Source organism: Astatotilapia calliptera, chromosome 14 (genome assembly GCF_900246225.1).
Source record: "Astatotilapia calliptera chromosome 14, fAstCal1.2, whole genome shotgun sequence".
In the NCBI taxonomy this organism is placed as follows: domain Eukaryota; kingdom Metazoa; phylum Chordata; class Actinopteri; order Cichliformes; family Cichlidae; genus Astatotilapia; species Astatotilapia calliptera.
This window is the reverse complement of record NC_039315.1, coordinates 23,374,502-23,391,201: the sequence shown is the minus strand read 5'-3', so window position 1 is coordinate 23,391,201 and position 16,700 is coordinate 23,374,502. Positions and strand designations below refer to the sequence as shown.

At 38.7% G+C, this 16,700-nt stretch overlaps 1 protein-coding gene across 8 annotated transcripts in view; it reads right to left on the bottom strand.

Annotated features, from left to right (window-relative positions):
- kirrel3b (kirre like nephrin family adhesion molecule 3b) overlaps nucleotides 1–16,700 on the bottom strand; it is a 181,334-nt gene that overhangs the window by 31,118 nt on the left and 133,516 nt on the right. For all 8 annotated transcript variants that reach the window (XM_026192359.1, XM_026192360.1, XM_026192364.1 and 5 more), the window contains exons 6-7: nucleotides 11,956–12,106; nucleotides 1,690–1,795 (exon numbers count right to left, since the gene is read on the bottom strand). In XM_026192359.1, coding sequence (XP_026048144.1) covers nucleotides 1,690–1,795; nucleotides 11,956–12,106 — 257 coding nt within the window. The remainder of the gene's footprint in view (nucleotides 1–1,689; nucleotides 1,796–11,955; nucleotides 12,107–16,700) is intronic.

Genomic DNA, 16,700 nt, shown 5'->3' with positions numbered 1-16,700 from the left:
ATTTTTTGCCGGGTTTTAAAAACCTCCCACACAGAAAACCATCTCTTGACAAATCACTTCAGTATTACACTTCTGGAAGGCTGTGCGAAGGCTTTATGAGAATAATTAATGTCCACTTCCTTGTGCCATTACAATTACTGATGTAAGAAAAAAAAATAAACACAGGCTAACATGTACAACTGAGAACGAGCCAAGATTTAACAGACAAAGAGGGCAACTGCTGAGGAAAAGCAGTGCATTAGAAATTAATTGTTTCTGTTTTTACTTTGATATTAAACCTGCCAGGTTAGTTGAGTGGTTGTGTGTCCACCAACATATCGGTTAAAATAGATACTTGAATGAACTTTACCATTATTTTAATGCACTCTAATGTAATCTAGCGGCTTGATGATATTTTATCAATACTCTGTCTGGCAGTCTACTTAAAAAACAGAAAAAAGAAAAGATTTGTTTGTTTAGCTGAAGCACGAGATGTGTATGTCTGACAAATACACAGAACAGATTTGAAGTAAACACACAGTATACAGCCTTCTAAGCTTGTATAGTTGCAGTACAATAAAAAAAAAACGGGAGGGGAAAATAAAAACCTCCAAACGCTTCTTATTTGAACAGCGGCTTCAAAAACGGTGAAATCCCATGACATTTTGGACATTTTTTGGCTCTTGGTACTTTAGATAAAATGAACTGAAAGGGATTTTTGTCAACAACCTTGACATAACAGCTGAAACTGAAAACATGTTCTGAAAACTGTCAGGAAACTTCCCGAAGATGAAAGAAAGCATATACGGGCCCCGGCGATGTTATCAGTCTTCAAGCCATTCAAGTGGTTTTCAGTGGCACCCTAATCTGTCCCTTTTGCTGTACCGGGCTGCTGAAGAACCTTTGCATTCTTGCACAGACACACAGATTTCCCCAATCTGCGGTCTTTGTCCCTTTTAAAGGCATCCAAATACACAAATATGTCTCTGCCCCGCACCACTCAGAAGCACCCGTCACAATGCTTCACAGTGGTGACAACATAAGATAAGCTGGGATCTGTCTACAAGAACTTGCGTTTCTTTTTTAATTAGACTAATGTCTGCCTCGTGATGAAGAGTTTGCTCATTCTGATCTGTTAACTTCGCTCTTTATTCTGTTCTAATGTGATGATTTAACCGAGTGAGTCAGTAAAATTGCTACATCTTGTGACACATCTTGCTGTGACCCTCACAATAAAACACTGAATCCAAGCGCGATAATAATATCCAATCTTTCAAACATGTGACTCATTTAAAAATACAACGAAAATAAAAATTATGTACGAGCCCTGCACGAAAACACTACGGGACATTTCAAGTTCAAGGGAGGTGAACAGCTCTACAACAAAGCCCTGCACTGGTTTATTGCAGCTCAGTAAAACATGAAGGTTTCTAAGGTGTATCTTTTGGCGAAACGTTCCTTTTCGTCTCTTCATTTTAAAGTGTGGGCATATATAATGGTGTCATGACATCATAAGGAGCTGGCTGACAATGATGAATGTGATCAATAATGAAGCGTTAATTCTGACTCTGTGTGAAAATGTATCATCCGCTGGCAACGTCAATTAGAAAAGACGTCATTTAAAGTTTACTGTGGTGCGTTGTTCTTGTACACTATATTATCATGGTTTGAGCATTCATGACTTGTTTTCATACTCTTTAATGATCTCACCTGTAGTGTGTGACAGGAGGGTTGGCCTTTGCGGAGCAGTGGAATTTTACGAGGTTGCCCTCCAGAACAGGCTGAGGCTCCACCGAGAGATTTACAAGTGGGAGATCTATAAAAACATAGAGACACAAAGACAACCAATTACTGAACTGGCAGCCTCCTCAAACATGCTGCAGTGAACTGTAAACCTGAGACAAACACTTTGTTGTCAACACTGTTTGTGGCTGAAAAAGACTCAGCAAGAAAAGTGAAAATTATGTCTAATTTTGCAAAGGAGACAAAATACCCTTATAAATAGTGGGGGGAAACATGCAGCCTCAAAATACAAGACGACCCGCTCCACCCTGCTTTCCTTTAAGCTTGTTGGTGTGGCAGGTGCTGGAGAGGGGGTGTGGCTTGTTTTCCAATCATCAAGGCTGGCAATACCTGGTCTCACTGGACCGGTGCTCTGCAGATATCCTTAGAGCGTAGCTGCTATGTGGCTCCCCAAGGCACCGTTTTGGATTATGGTTTGCTTTCTTGCACTAGCATGCAACACTGCATACACCATTTCATCACTCAGGCGCTCACTTACACCACTCATCACACTGGCCACACACACCATAGTTAGTTTAAGACTGTTCTTTGTTTCATTAATTTAAAACAAACAAGCTTTTAATTGGCTTCTGTGGGAATCTGCCTTTTTGTCCTGGCTGTGCAGTCGGGTTCATGACAACAAGGACTAATTAATTTTATTTAGAAGGACCCAGATTTGCCCAAAAACTGATTTAGCTGTGCAGGGTTGACAAAATGCTAGAATTTCAAACTCAAACTGATGCCCCCAACAACAAAAAAACCCCCAACAACCCCCCCCCCCAAAAAAAAAACAAAACAAAAAAAAAACACCTGACACGGTGTTTGATACTACAATTAAAAAAAAATTCAAAAATACTTAAATACTTAAAAATAAAGTACAATAACATCAATGACAACAGTGTTTTCAAGTGGTATGATATACTGTAAAACATTTATAAAATGAAATAAACATGGTAAAACATATACATGTATGTGTGAGTATTACATATACTGTTGTATAAAAAGAAATACAGCAGTTTGAGGTAGTTCTATGCTTGGCGACATATTTTTGTTGTTAAACAGATGTGGCTTGTAAGGTTGGCTGCCACTGTTTCTGTCTAGTTGCTGGTAGACTTTTCTTTGCGTCACTCTGGGACTTTACCAGAAACTGAACCTTTTTTAGATTTTAGATTTTGAATTTTAGATTATTAACATTCAGACAGTTAGGGCCAGCGCTGCTTGCTGCTTAGCTCCCATGTCAACATTAATATTTTATTATTAGCCACAGCTGCTAGCTACTTAAGCTGCATACAAAGAGGAAGTGATTCTCATCAATGTGGGAACCCCAAACCAATGGAAAATGAACGACAATCTCTGGGTGAAATAATCACTGGAAGTTTCCCCTAATTCCAGGCGAGCGAGTGCAGTGACTACAAATACGAGTGCAGAATACCACTGACTGAAAAAAACGACCTCGTAGCAAATATGTTACGACATAACTTAGGACACCAGAGCCTGTTTGTCGGGGTTATGTTTGCTGTAAAACTCTTGGTCAATGAGCAAACTGCTACCCTAACCCTACCCTTCTCTCACTACCCCACCGCTAACCATAACTTAAATCAGACTGTACTTATAGTTAGGGTGTTGACAATGCTAACCATAAGTAAAATGCTCCAAAATAAAAACTACAGGTAAAAGTCATTTAAATCTGGTGGTCTTAAAACAGATTACAGTGGTAGTTAGAGCAGTTGTGACAAGTTAGCATAGTTTGTTCTCCTAAGTTTTTCAAGCCATATTGTAACCCTGTGAGGTGTAGTTCATCACAAGTGCTAACACTAACCCCAACTTTACCCTAACCCTGTATTTTTAGGGAAAAAAGTAAATAGACTTTGATGTGTGTCAAATAGAATGATTTTTAATTACCTCGCTGCCAAGACTTGCAGAAGAGTGTGTTAAAAACACAAATGACATATTCTCATTGTGCAGAATTAGCAGGGTTAATGCTGGGGTTGGTGTTGTCCCCAAAGACATAATATTCAGAAATATTCATACCGCTCATGAGAAGACTGGGCGCTGTTGTTAAGTAACGCTGTAGTGTGCTTCACAGGTGTGGAGGATAACATGCTATTTTTATTCTCAAATATTATTTCTAAGGAGCAAATCAAAGGAAAACTTGACTTGATAATGAGTTTCGGCTAACGGCAATTTGCACACAGTGAATAGTCCACAGTGCAATACGCTGCAATTAAAATAATGTTATAAGGTACAATTAAAACGGGTGTTACAATTAAAAATATTCACATTATGCAAAATTAATAAACAACTTAATTTGTCCTAATTGACAAAGGTGGGATTCTTTTTGAAGATGTGCATTCATTTCCATATCAAACCCGTCCCGTGTGAAACAAGCAGCTATTTACCTCACCGTTTCACAGACGGAGATTCATTCAGCAGGGTTTCTGTAATTATGCTGGGCACATTTTGTTCAGTGTTGAGAAAATTATCATTTAATATATAAATAACCAGTAGTTGTTCAAGTGTATTAGTATTATTATTGGAAAATCAGGTGAACAAAGTGTTTTGAATTACAACTATTTTTATCCCTTGACTGTAAGTTAGTAAAACCAAATGTAATCTAAGACATGGTGTTATGTGGAAGCACTTTTTTCTGGGATACTAGTGGAATACTGGTAAGGCAGCAGCCACCAGGGGAAAGCGCTGGATCTGAGTTTGTTGCTGGTGTAGCCATCTGTTTCAAAGGTATAGCTGCTCTATGTTCAGTAAAAAAAAAAGAAGCAGGAACTGTGTTTGGATGTGGATGAAGAGCAGTGTGGTCGGCAAAGAGATTCCACATAGAATTAAAGAAACACCCAAACGCCACTGAAATGAAGCCAAACAACTTTGTGTATAGTTATGAAGTGTGATTCTGTACGACTGTGTGTGTGTGTGTGTGTGTGTGTGTGTGTGTGTGTGTGTGTGTGTGTGTGTGTGTGTGTGTGTGTGTGTGTGTGTGGGTATGAAGTGCAGGAAAACTGCTTTTTACCCTGTGGCTGTGCAGATGCTCTAGGCTGGCTCAGCTGCCACAAAAACCCAGAGAGGGGGGTGGTCCAGGTGTCATATTCCTTCCTACTCGCACACCATATTCCCCATCAGCAGACTCATTTCCCTCCAGAACAGTCCTCCCCCCCTCCCACCCCTACCCCACCTCCAACCACCTCCCACCAACTACTCTACCATGAGCTCTTCAAATCCACGAGCTCCACCTGTGCCAGCTCTCCCTGGGCCAATAGAGAAAACAACAATACTGCGGATGGAACAACCGAAGGCCACAGTCAACCAGGCACCGAGCGGCGAACTGTGTGCATCCACGTGTTTGTGAGCGAAGGCAGACATTCAAGGGGTTTTGTGTGCATATGAAAGTGCACATGGGTGTATGTCCTAATAAAACAGGAAAGCCATCCATGCCTCGAGCAATAGTGTTAGCTGCCCAGTACATTTTTTTTCTTAACGTTGCAAGCTGTTAATTGCGTGGACTTAACTGTGGGCAGAGGGGACCTCAGGGGTAAAATGACAGACGTGGCAGTGGTGGAGATGGTAATAAAATTCAGCAAGAATGTGCAAGAGTACAGAGAGAGGCATACATAAAAAGAAAGCAAGAGAGATCTGACGGATGTGTCTATGCTGATAGACACAGTAATGTAGAAGCTAATTCAGAAACCGTTTTCACTAAAAATATTCCTGAACTGTCCTTTTTAACTATGCCAACCTCTTTCTGGCCGCCAAGAGACTTCTAAGGACACAAATGCTCATTACTGTCTCCCCGGCTACAAATTAATGTTCTTTTCAAATGATTGAACTGACCCTCCCTTAAAAAATCCCCCCACTTTCTCTCAGCAAGTGGTAATGTCATGAGGATTTTACATCTATAAGTTACACCAGTAACTTCCTGGATAGCTCCATATCCCCCAAGCCGGAAGCAAAGACAGTCATGGGAGCAACAGCCGTCAAAAGTCTATCAGCAGTGCCCTGGGTGTGGATAAGGGACTGTAGCTTGTCTAACCACTGACCTTTTAGATATGACAGACATCTACTTAATAAAGTCCATTTGCTGCTATGATGTATAAATGCATGAGTTGCTGAGCGAGGGCATTTGAGGCATGATGCGACAGCACATCAATATGCAAGACTGTTAATTCCCAACATTTGTCAAGAGAGTAGTAGCAAGGGAGAGAGAGAGACAGAGAGAGAGAGAAAGGGGGAGGAACGGATGAAAAGAGGAAAAGGGGAATCGTAGGACTGATCGGAGCTTCTGTGAAAACAACAGGATGAATTGGGGAGGGTGGTGTTATAGTTGGCCGACAGCTTTTGATCGGTTAGTTCAAAGTGGAGACCAGATGGTGTTTTTGGAACAATCTTCCAACTTCTCTGTTTCCTGGAGATCGTGCCAGCAAAAAAATGCTTTTTTTTCCCTTTCTTAAAGCTCAATTTCCAGTCTCTCTGGGTCATTGCAGACAGCTGTTCTCCAGTAGGACCGGCCTCAAACTCCAGTAGCGTCAGATGCCTATGAAGGCTGGGAAAGCTGTTTGTGGGCCGCCCGCTCGTGGCTTCTAGCCTTAACGATATGGGCACACTGTCATGTGGCTGGCTGAGTGGCATACTGCAGAGAGGAACAGACTGACTGACAACCTGAGGTCTAACATTGATCATCTGCTGTTCACATGAGTAAATTCATTGAGAATTTAGTGAGTTTAATGAAGGCAGATGTTATTATTCAATTCATACAGGCGCTTAAATGTGTGCTTCCTCTAGCACATCTGTAGCCAATTACATTCCTGACCATCTCAGTTTTGTTGCTGATGCAAGGGTACGAGCCAGAGATCCTTTATAGCATCTGTGATGTGTTTGGGGTAATGAAAATGTAACATTTAGAAACGATATCTTCACACAGCTTAACATATAAGGAAGATAATTCTGTGCGGATGCATCATAATTCAGAGCATTTTTGTGCCCCTTTACCTTTTTACTCAGTCCTTCTCACTTACAAATTCTAACTCAGATAAATTTGCCATTACCTGCTTAATTAAGCACGGAGAGCATGTAGCAGAGCAAGCTACCAAAACAAATCCTCCCCAATTGCACATCTGCATGTTCTTTATTAATTAGTCTCAACAAATGGCATTCATTTTTCCCCCACATGGCTCAGCTTGTTTGCAATGCAAACACATGGAAAACCTTGGTTTTACCCGTCCCTTGTGCATTAATTTCCCACTAGCCTATGTGTTTCAAAGCATATTTCTATGTGGGGCACTGCTTTGCAAAGTATGCAACTGGACTAGAAAATGTTTGAGGAATATTTTAAATAGTTTGATGAGTGGGAACCAGCGGGACATGAAACTGTGGCACCAGAATCGTATTTCACTGCAGTGATATGATTGAAGGGTAGGGGAGTTTACTGATCTAAGTCCAAAGACTGTATTGCAAGTTCAGTCATGCTGCTGTAGAAAACAGCATCAGGGGGTAGCCACCCTTCTGCTATCAAATAATTAAAGTCAGCTAATGGACTCATATGGACAACTGTAGTCAGCAGTCTATCCAGGATTGTGAATCGCCTCTGTTGGCTCTAAATCCCTCTCATTTTGGCAACATCACCAGCGCGCACTGTATTTAGATGCAAATTTGTCCAAACCTGGGTCAGATAACACATGGACGTTGAAGGGAATAAAAAAAAAAAATGCTGAAGTGGGTGTAAATCATTTCAGTAATGATAAAAGAAAAGAAAGGTTGGTAAATGCATTGGGTTTTAGACGGGTTTAGGCTGTAGAGCAGTGCGCTGGGTCGTGTTTCGATTACGCTATTAGTGAAAAAGGGTACCTGAGCGTAGAAGCCGGCAGAATGGCAAATGTTGAGAGTGGCAGAGGGAATGAGAACGCTTTAATTACTTTTGTTGTCATTCGTATCATCTCACTAATGTGGCCAATTAGATTAGGGAAAAGAAGTGAGACTGTTCATTAATTAATTGTGGTATTTACTCACAACTAGACATCCAACAGGGGTTACCAGCGTATATACAGAGACATCTACATTTTTGGTGAATACACTGCTAATTGAGGATATTTGTTAATTCGCTGTCTTACTGACAACGAGTCGAGAGCATCAATATCAGTTTTATCTCACTGCTTTCAATAAACAGCGATCGCATGAAGTGTCAGATAAATAATTGAAAAACATTATATCTCTGGCTTTTTGGCATCGCTTGACAAAAAGATCCATAATAACCTTTCAGCAGTTCCAGTTAGAGGGAACTGGACTCCATCCTCTGTTTGTTTTGGGTTTTTTACCCATCATAGATTTTTTCAGACCAGACTATTTTAATTCCACTCCTATTTTTTTTTTATTTTCGATCAGAAAAATAAAGTTACAGTAAAGCAAATATGAATATTTGTCATTAGGTTTGTCATTAATATCATTCAGTTACCTCATTTGCATTGCAAAGCTGGCATTGTTTCACATATCAGTTATAGAAACATGATATCAACCAAGACAACATAACCTGGCATAACTTTGTCTTATGTGGTTGCTTCTAACGTTGGCTGTCATGAAGCTGTTATGAAACTATTATTAATCACAGTTTCCCTGACCTGAGAGTAAATTGGTCCAATTTGGACAAGTCATTAAAATGTCATTAAGTGTTGCTACATTTTTAAATGACTTTTAAATACCTTATTAAAGGCAATAGGCAGTGGGACAGTTTTCTTTGTGGACTTGCAGAACTAATATTTGGCTTGGCAGCTGGGTAAACAGGTCTGTCTATGAGAGCCAGGCTTCCAGGTTGAGGCTGTTTATTTATTTTGAACACAGAAGCTCAGTGATAGTGCTGTTGCCTTACACCAACAGGGTCCTGGGCATGAACTAGGGGGGCTCTGGAGTTTACATGCAACCCCCCCTCAATGTAAGTTCTCATAATATGCAGCAAATATTAGTCCATTAGATGGTTGTTACCAGCTAATGAAAACTTGTATTGTCTTTCTAAGAACATTAGCATTGCAGTCATGGCCATCTTAACAAACAGCAGCTTATGTGCTAATACTCAAAGGCTTAATGCTTACTATGCTATGTGAAAATAAAATGTTATGAGCTTCACATTGGTAGCTTAATTTGCTATTCTGCTTCTTTAACTCTCCACACGGCCCAACCACAGCAATTTCAAGAGGGCGAATGCTGGACACAAATTTCACAAAGGACCTAAAAAAATACAGCAACAGTGACAGCATATCAGTACAAAAAAGCATAATGGTAACAATGTAATCAGAGTTCAAAAAAATAATTGTAATTTTATATTATTTAAGAACATCACATAGGCTTAATTGTTTACATTTTGAGTGACATTCACATGACCCTGGTTTAAAAGTAGAATCCAGATACAGTTCAAAGTTATGGAAGTCAAAGGAAATGCAGCAACACTTGATCATACTCAGCTTAAAGAGGTGCAGTTCTGAATCATCAGTGTCTGCCTTGCATTTTTTCTACAAACACTTAACTCTGAAACAATTATGAACATGTATTGTTACATTCTTACGCTTGCCTGGTTTTTCCTCTAAAATAGAACACCCAAGAACAACTGTAAAGCAGAAACTGCAGAGAGTTACATATAACTCATAAGGTGACAGGAAGCTCCTGAAGGAACCCTTGCCTTGATAGGTAGGGTGATGGCTTTCAGCTTCTCTGAGAAAAGTCTCACTAAAAAAATATTACCGTGGAATAAAGAAATAGGTTCGCCTTCTAATATCACTCTTGCTCTGAATAAGATGTAACATGCTCTCTTGTTTGATCATATCATCATTATGATTCATTAAACCAAGTTACTATTGTTAGTATAACAAAATCAAAATAAAAAGCATGCACGCAAATACAAAAGGATCATCGTATATCTGTATGGCTGCTGTGTTCAGGTATCACGGGCATGGGATATTTGGTTACATCTGAAACATAAGATTTGTTCAGGATTGGGTGTTAGCTCTCTTGTTTGTCACTTTTTCCTTATTTGCTGCCACTACACTGCACTTTGTTTCATGCGATGCGATGTACAGCAGTCCTGTACACTTACTGAAGGCAGACGTTTCAGTCTTTCCTTTGTAACCCATCGCCCGACTGTACCTTTCTTCCCACTACAAACTGCTATTTGCTCATTTGTGGTGTGGACTCCATGCAAAGTATGTACTTCTACACAAAACAGCAAAGCAATAACAAACACACAAATCCCAGATCCATTTTAAAATCCCCGCAAAATGTGTCCGAGAAACCCATATGGAGAACATAACTAGTGAAGTCTTCTGCAATTTTCTGCATTATGACATTCCAGCAGACTTTTTGCCCTCAAGAAACAAAGTAACAAAAGATAGCGCTACCGTGTCTGCACATACACTGCTGAAGGTGTATTTGTGTGTCTGTGCAAGAGAGAGAGAGCAAATGTGTGCAGTTTCTGAGTAGAAACTCATGAGGTCGAGAGACAATTAAAAGGAATAGAGGAATTATCATACAGTGAAGTCATCGACCCAGCTAAGGTGGTTATGAGTTACTGATAAAAACAACAACTGTACTTGTATGATGCTAATTAATGTTTATCATTCTGGCAGTTCCTGCTGTTGAAACTTTGTCATGTGAGGACAGTGTCTTGGTAATTAACTTGTCCTTTATGGACTAGGCTTTGAGGAAGATCAAGCTCTTGAATTAGAGCACAGCTTGTGTTTATTTCCTCTTGTATAAGGAAAGAACTTTAGTGTGACGGCACCACCTTATAATGTTCCATTCCTGTCTTTAACACTTTTCTGAAGACGTTATATTTACAGCATGTTTGGTGAATAGTCAGGTCTTTAAAGCATAATCTTTTTGCACTTGTGTTACAGATGTTGTTGCTAAGCCAGAACCCTTGCAACCAAATAAGGCTGCACTGAAATTAAACAGATTGATATCGAGCACAAATGAATCAAAGTTCAACTGAAGCAAGTTTTATTTCAGTGGCAACTTAATTTAGAAGCGGATCTCAGCACAAACTGTAGGTTCTGCTGAACTGTGCTGAACATTACCTGTCAAATCTGGGAGAGGGCGGGGGAGGTGAGAACGAGAGAGACAAGAGCCTTGTGGGAGACAATTTGAATCTTGACAATTAGTCTCTGCTGTCGCTTGGTTTGATCTCACACTGTGAAAAATGTTTTCAGGAGCTTTAATTGTGTAAAGAGCACATTTTGGAATGCTAATTAGAAACCTGCTCCACTCATTTTTCAGGGTTAAATCATACATTCAGAAGCGAGGATGATGCTATGATGGCAAGCATTTATCACAGACGCATCATTATACATGGTGACAAATCAGTTTACATGTGGGATGACTTCCCTCTCTGACTGCATGACAAAAATGAAGAAGGCAAACTGAAAGAGTTGCAAACACTAACAATTGTTAATCATTTTTCACCCCCACGCCTGAGTTGGCCTGATCGTGTCGTGCCCGCTCTTGCCATGCTTGCCTCTTGTGGTGTGCATAATGAAAAGAATGGAGCCGTCAGTCATAACGGCTCTCTAAATAGCATTTTCTGCTTTATTAGTCATACTTAATGGTGTTGAAGGGGTTGTGAGTGATGCAAAATCCCTTTGTTCAGAGCCCTTCTCTTACTGTGAATGCTTCTTGATCGAAAAAAGATTCCCTGACAATTGAGACTGAATGTGTTTTACACGCTGGGCTTACTTTGCCTATTTTAGAGGGGAACTGTAGATGTTCTCATCAAAAAGATTGATGGCATGAGCATGGAAATAAAAGAGGTGGATACAGTTTGCACAGTACCATAACAGGCAGTGCCACAGCAGGTAGGTAGATGGACCAAAAAAAGGAGGCTCCATTCATTTTAGATAGACGGCGCCTTTGATATTGCATCAGAACAAACAAATGGAAAAAAAAGAAAAACAGTAATACAGCACCAATCCATACGCTGGATTACTATATGTAAGTAAAAATGGAAACCAATTATAAATATTCACCAGAGCCGAAAATGAATGCTTGATTTTCACACTGTTAGCCACGTAGGTATTTGACAGTGTCTTGACTCTACATGTGAGAAATACCTCATATACAGTATTTAGAAATGCATGTTTTAAGCTGACCCTTTGCCCACTGATATTCTTCACAGATGAGAATAACAGAGAGAAGAAGAAGTGGTATGCTTACGCTGAATGTCAATTGTGACACTGGTCTCCTTGCCGTTGGGGACTGCCTTGTTGGAGGCCTTACAGATGATCTGCTGACCTGTCTCAATGTTGGAAGGCGATAGGTAGAGTGTGCTTACGGTGCTTTCCCTCTTGCCATCCCGGAGCAAGGTCTGAAAAGAGGGAAGAAATACAGAGCAAAGTTAAGACAGTTCTGTGGATGAATGCTTAAGCCTCTAAATCTATGCCAAGTTTGTTTTGTTGTTCTAATGGATTACCATAGTGGGACCTTGGATTGGCTTTATCATAATCAATAAATAGAACCTGAGCTATTTTTATGCTGAGCAGAGTACTGAACTCCAAATGCTGCAGAATCCGAGGGATATTGGATTGTATCTTCAATAGTCCCAATTCAACCTGGGATTATAAATTGTTTAAGTGACGCACAAACAGAGAAAAGAGGCGGAAGAAACGCTTTGCTGGATAAGCTTTGATGGAAAAGGTATAAAATTGTTGCAAAAAGGCAGAAAATTTATGTATACACAAATCTACTCCCTTGGGGATCCAGAGACAAACCCTCAGAACACTCTAGCCTGTAGTTTTACTGCAAAGCAGATTGATATAAAAAAAAAAGTAGAAATATATTTCTTGAGTTTGCTTTTGTGTGTCTGGAGAGCTGCGCTCTAGTGCATGGCTTGTCATACTCCACAAAGGAAATCAATCTTCTTTTCAGCGTTCATCCTCTGAGCCCTACATTGTGGAAGCCATCTGGAATCAGTTGGTAGCGCTCAGTAGCTCTCACGCTCCCTCAAACGCTCAGGGGAGGGCTCTGGGAGTCTATGTTAACCAGTGCGGGACAGAACAAAGTCACTGACTAGAACAAATTGCTTGGGCAACAGGGCACAGTGTGGTCAACCACAAAGTCAGGATGCATTTCCCTGCCATCTTTTTAAAGCAGGCTCACTGTTGCTCTGCATTTCTTGAAGACACAAAAAAGACCTTCCTATTGAAGAACACCAAAAGATTTTACTCCTACGTTGACCAGAAGAAGCTCAGTTGACTTGCTTTACTGCACTGGTAACTTTGGTTTTACCTCCCAAAAATACATCCAGTACTTGCCCTTAACTTTGTATAATTTTGTAGCCAACCATTCAATAAGAAAAATACTGATGATCAGATCCTACATCTACTCAGCCGTTAGTTAACTACTGCAGGCTGTTGAGTATATTTAGATTTATAACGTATGCTGTTTAAATGACATAACTAAAACTTTGCAAGTTTTTAGTACTCTGTACTAAAATGCAACATATAGATTCCATCTACCATTACCAGTACCCATTAATCATTTTCCTGAGTCAAACTGAGATTCATTGCCAAAGTACAAACCAGTGGTAATTATCCATTCATTTCTGCACTTAATGTGAACATTTTAATTATCCACATTTATGCTGTCTTTCTCACTTAAGCATACTATATTGTAAATAGCATGATTAAAATGTCATGGAAGTTGTAAAACCTCATGGCTAGGCATTTCCAGGAAAAGACTCTGATCAAATTAAAATACGTCAGGGAAGAGTATCTACTAAACGTGTTTGAGATTAGAAACTCTGTATTACTGATGCGGAGAAAAAAAAGTATTCTCTTGTAATGGGATATTAGATCCCTTGCATACTTGTGGGAAGCCCATTTGTATGTGAAGAACCATGTGATGAAATTCATAACTGTGCATGAGTCACTTCTAAAGCAGAACACATTGGCTGTCAGACGCGGGATATGTCAATGTAATATCCTTTCTGACACAATCAGGATTGTTTCCCTCGTCGCTTTGGACCTGTCTGAAGTCATTAATCTTAGAAAAGGGGTTAGCTGGCTGCAGCATTGAATTCAACACCATGCCACATTATAATTTGATAAATTTTTATATTCATCTCCTAAAGCCATGTGAAGAATATTTTTACCATGGCAGGAGATGAATGACAAAATAACTGGACTGAGAGGGAATGAGTCGGCTTTTTTAAAGCCATAGTTACTAGGTACTAGGTAATTTCTGACCTCCAAAGGGTTACAAAAAAGGTAAAAATTGGTTATTAATAAATGTTAGCTGGAGTTTCAAGATGGGCATCTCAGTATGTCTTTTTTTCTCTCATTTTACTGGGGTCTAATATTTCCTTGCTTTGTAGACTAATTTGGTCTGGCTTAAGTAGGGGTATACCGTGCTTTCTGTGGCTTTCATTTAAGAGACAGACAGCCTTCTTTCACAGAAAAACAGCATCACAGCTAGATAGGCCCCTGGCCAGCTAATATAGCAATACCTACATAAAGCTAAATGTAAAGCTGTGACTGCCAATCAAAGCTTTAACTTAACATGAAGGTGACTTGGAAAACAAGCATGCAAGCAAACAAAAGAAATCTACTAAAGTAGGTTGCCTGAGAACTGAACGATGTCCAATAATTGCTCATCTAGAGGTGTTAAGTTGATGATTACAGCTCTGAGCATGTTTGTTTGATGGAGAAGTAAAAAACCCAAACTAACAAACAAATAAAAGAAAATCATATGCCAGTGGTTTACGGTGCTTCATTAACATAGAATAGCACAACCCCAGTACTGAGACCAGGTTTTAAGGTCTGGATAAAGTGCGTCGACCAAATTATTCAGAAACAGTATTAATAACAAGGGAGAACCCTGACTTAGAATGAATTCAGACACATGTCAAAATCACGAGTGTTATAAGTAATGCATATCCCAAGTGAAACATAACTCTGAGCAGCCAAATGTATCTAGGAAAGAAAGTAACAGTCCATACTGAAGACAGATCACCTCAGCATAAAGCATAAAAAATTCTGGAAGCTAATCTTCCCCTAAGTGGCTGCATGTAAAAAAGAAATGGGTAATGGAGAGAAAGAGAAAGAATGAACTATGAGCTTTTCTTTAGTGAGTGGTTTCAAAAAGAATATCCATTTAGTTAACTAGTCATTAAAATACATGAACCTAATTAATAATTTGTTAAATAAAACTTGACATACATACCAGAAAAGTTCATCTACTGTTAGTCCGAAATACTGTGATTACTCTGAAGCTCTCTTCTATTTGTATTTTTCTCAAATTGTAATACATGTAGCCAAAAGCAAAATGTTTTTGTCATTTAATGTCATTTAATATACAGTTAATTTAAGTGCAAAGGTTTATAGCCACCTCTAATTTTTTTAATGAAGTTATGAGCAATAGTTCTCCAGACATTCTGACGGTCTTTCACAGTTTCTCTTTGGACATTGGATACTTTTTCCACTCATTTTCAGTCCAGTTCTTGTGCCTGACCTTTTTCAGACCTTTGTTTGGTTGTTAATAATGAATGAATCATTCAAGCATAAATTGGTTTTTCTTCCTCTGTACTCAAGGAATGAACCAGTGTTGTGTCTAGATATGAAACTTAGCAAAGAACCAATTTTAAATAGTATGTACATGTCATAAAAACACATAATTAGTTCCCATTTCTTTAGTCCGATCTATAAAAAAAATCTCAAATATAATACAGTATGAAAGGCACAAAATAGTATTTTTGTATCAGCAAGGAGCTAATAGTTAAAACCATGGTATAGCTCAGTATGGTGTGCAGTGTGTCCTCAAAAAATTTGAGGAAATTGGAAGAAAGTTGAAGACATAAGCAGATGCAACCGGCCTAAGATAAAACTAATCTCTATCTAAAAGCTACGTACATAAGAAAAGGGAAAAAAAACTGAGCAACAGTACAAGTTAATAGAAAAACACACAACAGAAAACTATCAATTATGGATTGACCTTCCCAGAGCCCAGATCTCAAAATTACTAAAACAGTGAGATCATCAGTGAACAGAACAGACATAGCACAGGACAAAAGGCAGCCAACATCCAACGTTACAAAGTATCCCGAAGACTACTTACATAAATTGCTTAAGAGAGTTCAGGCTGTGTTGAAGAGTAAAGGTGATCATACCAAATACTGACTTTTAAACTCGAGCTTTGTACAAACTCTGTTTTTGCCTCATAAACTATATTTCAATGTATGTTTGTTTGTTTTTCAATCAATTATTTAATCTTTTACCCATTTTCCTAGCAAAGTATAAGAGAATGAAGGAAGTCTCGAAACCTTTGCATAGTACTGTATATAGATATAAATTTATATATAATTTTAGCCTAATAAGAAAATTTACATGCAATTTGCTACTTGTCAACACCAACATAAACTTAATTAAAACTGGAAAATCTGTAAAATCATAAGAAAAATTAAATTACATTTTTTGACATTAAGATGACCTAATTAAACTTTGAAGGCATACACAGTGATGTTGGTAAATGTACCGTGTAAAAAAAATATATATAATTGTTATTTTTCTAATAATTCTTCCAAAATTACTTTGACCTGATCAAATTATTTACATTCAAACAGTTTTCCATTTTTAATCTACACCACAAAATGTTCCTCTTCTCTGGAGTTAATTGCACACAACTTGGCACGATATATATACATGAAATATATACTTTTATTTCTTTTGTTTTTTCACATGGTAACTGAGGTTAAACAGGTTTCTTTTACTTAACTCAACTCATGGTTTTCAAAAGTTGTTGAATGCAATTAATCGAAGTGATCTATATTTCACCTTTACTTTTAATATTTAATAAATGAGGTTAATTGGATTGTCAAAATCTTTTGAGATCTTTTTAAAATGGAACCAGTGATTACGTGTACAGTTGAAACTAAGGAGCCCTTTGACTTACATCATTTCACCAGT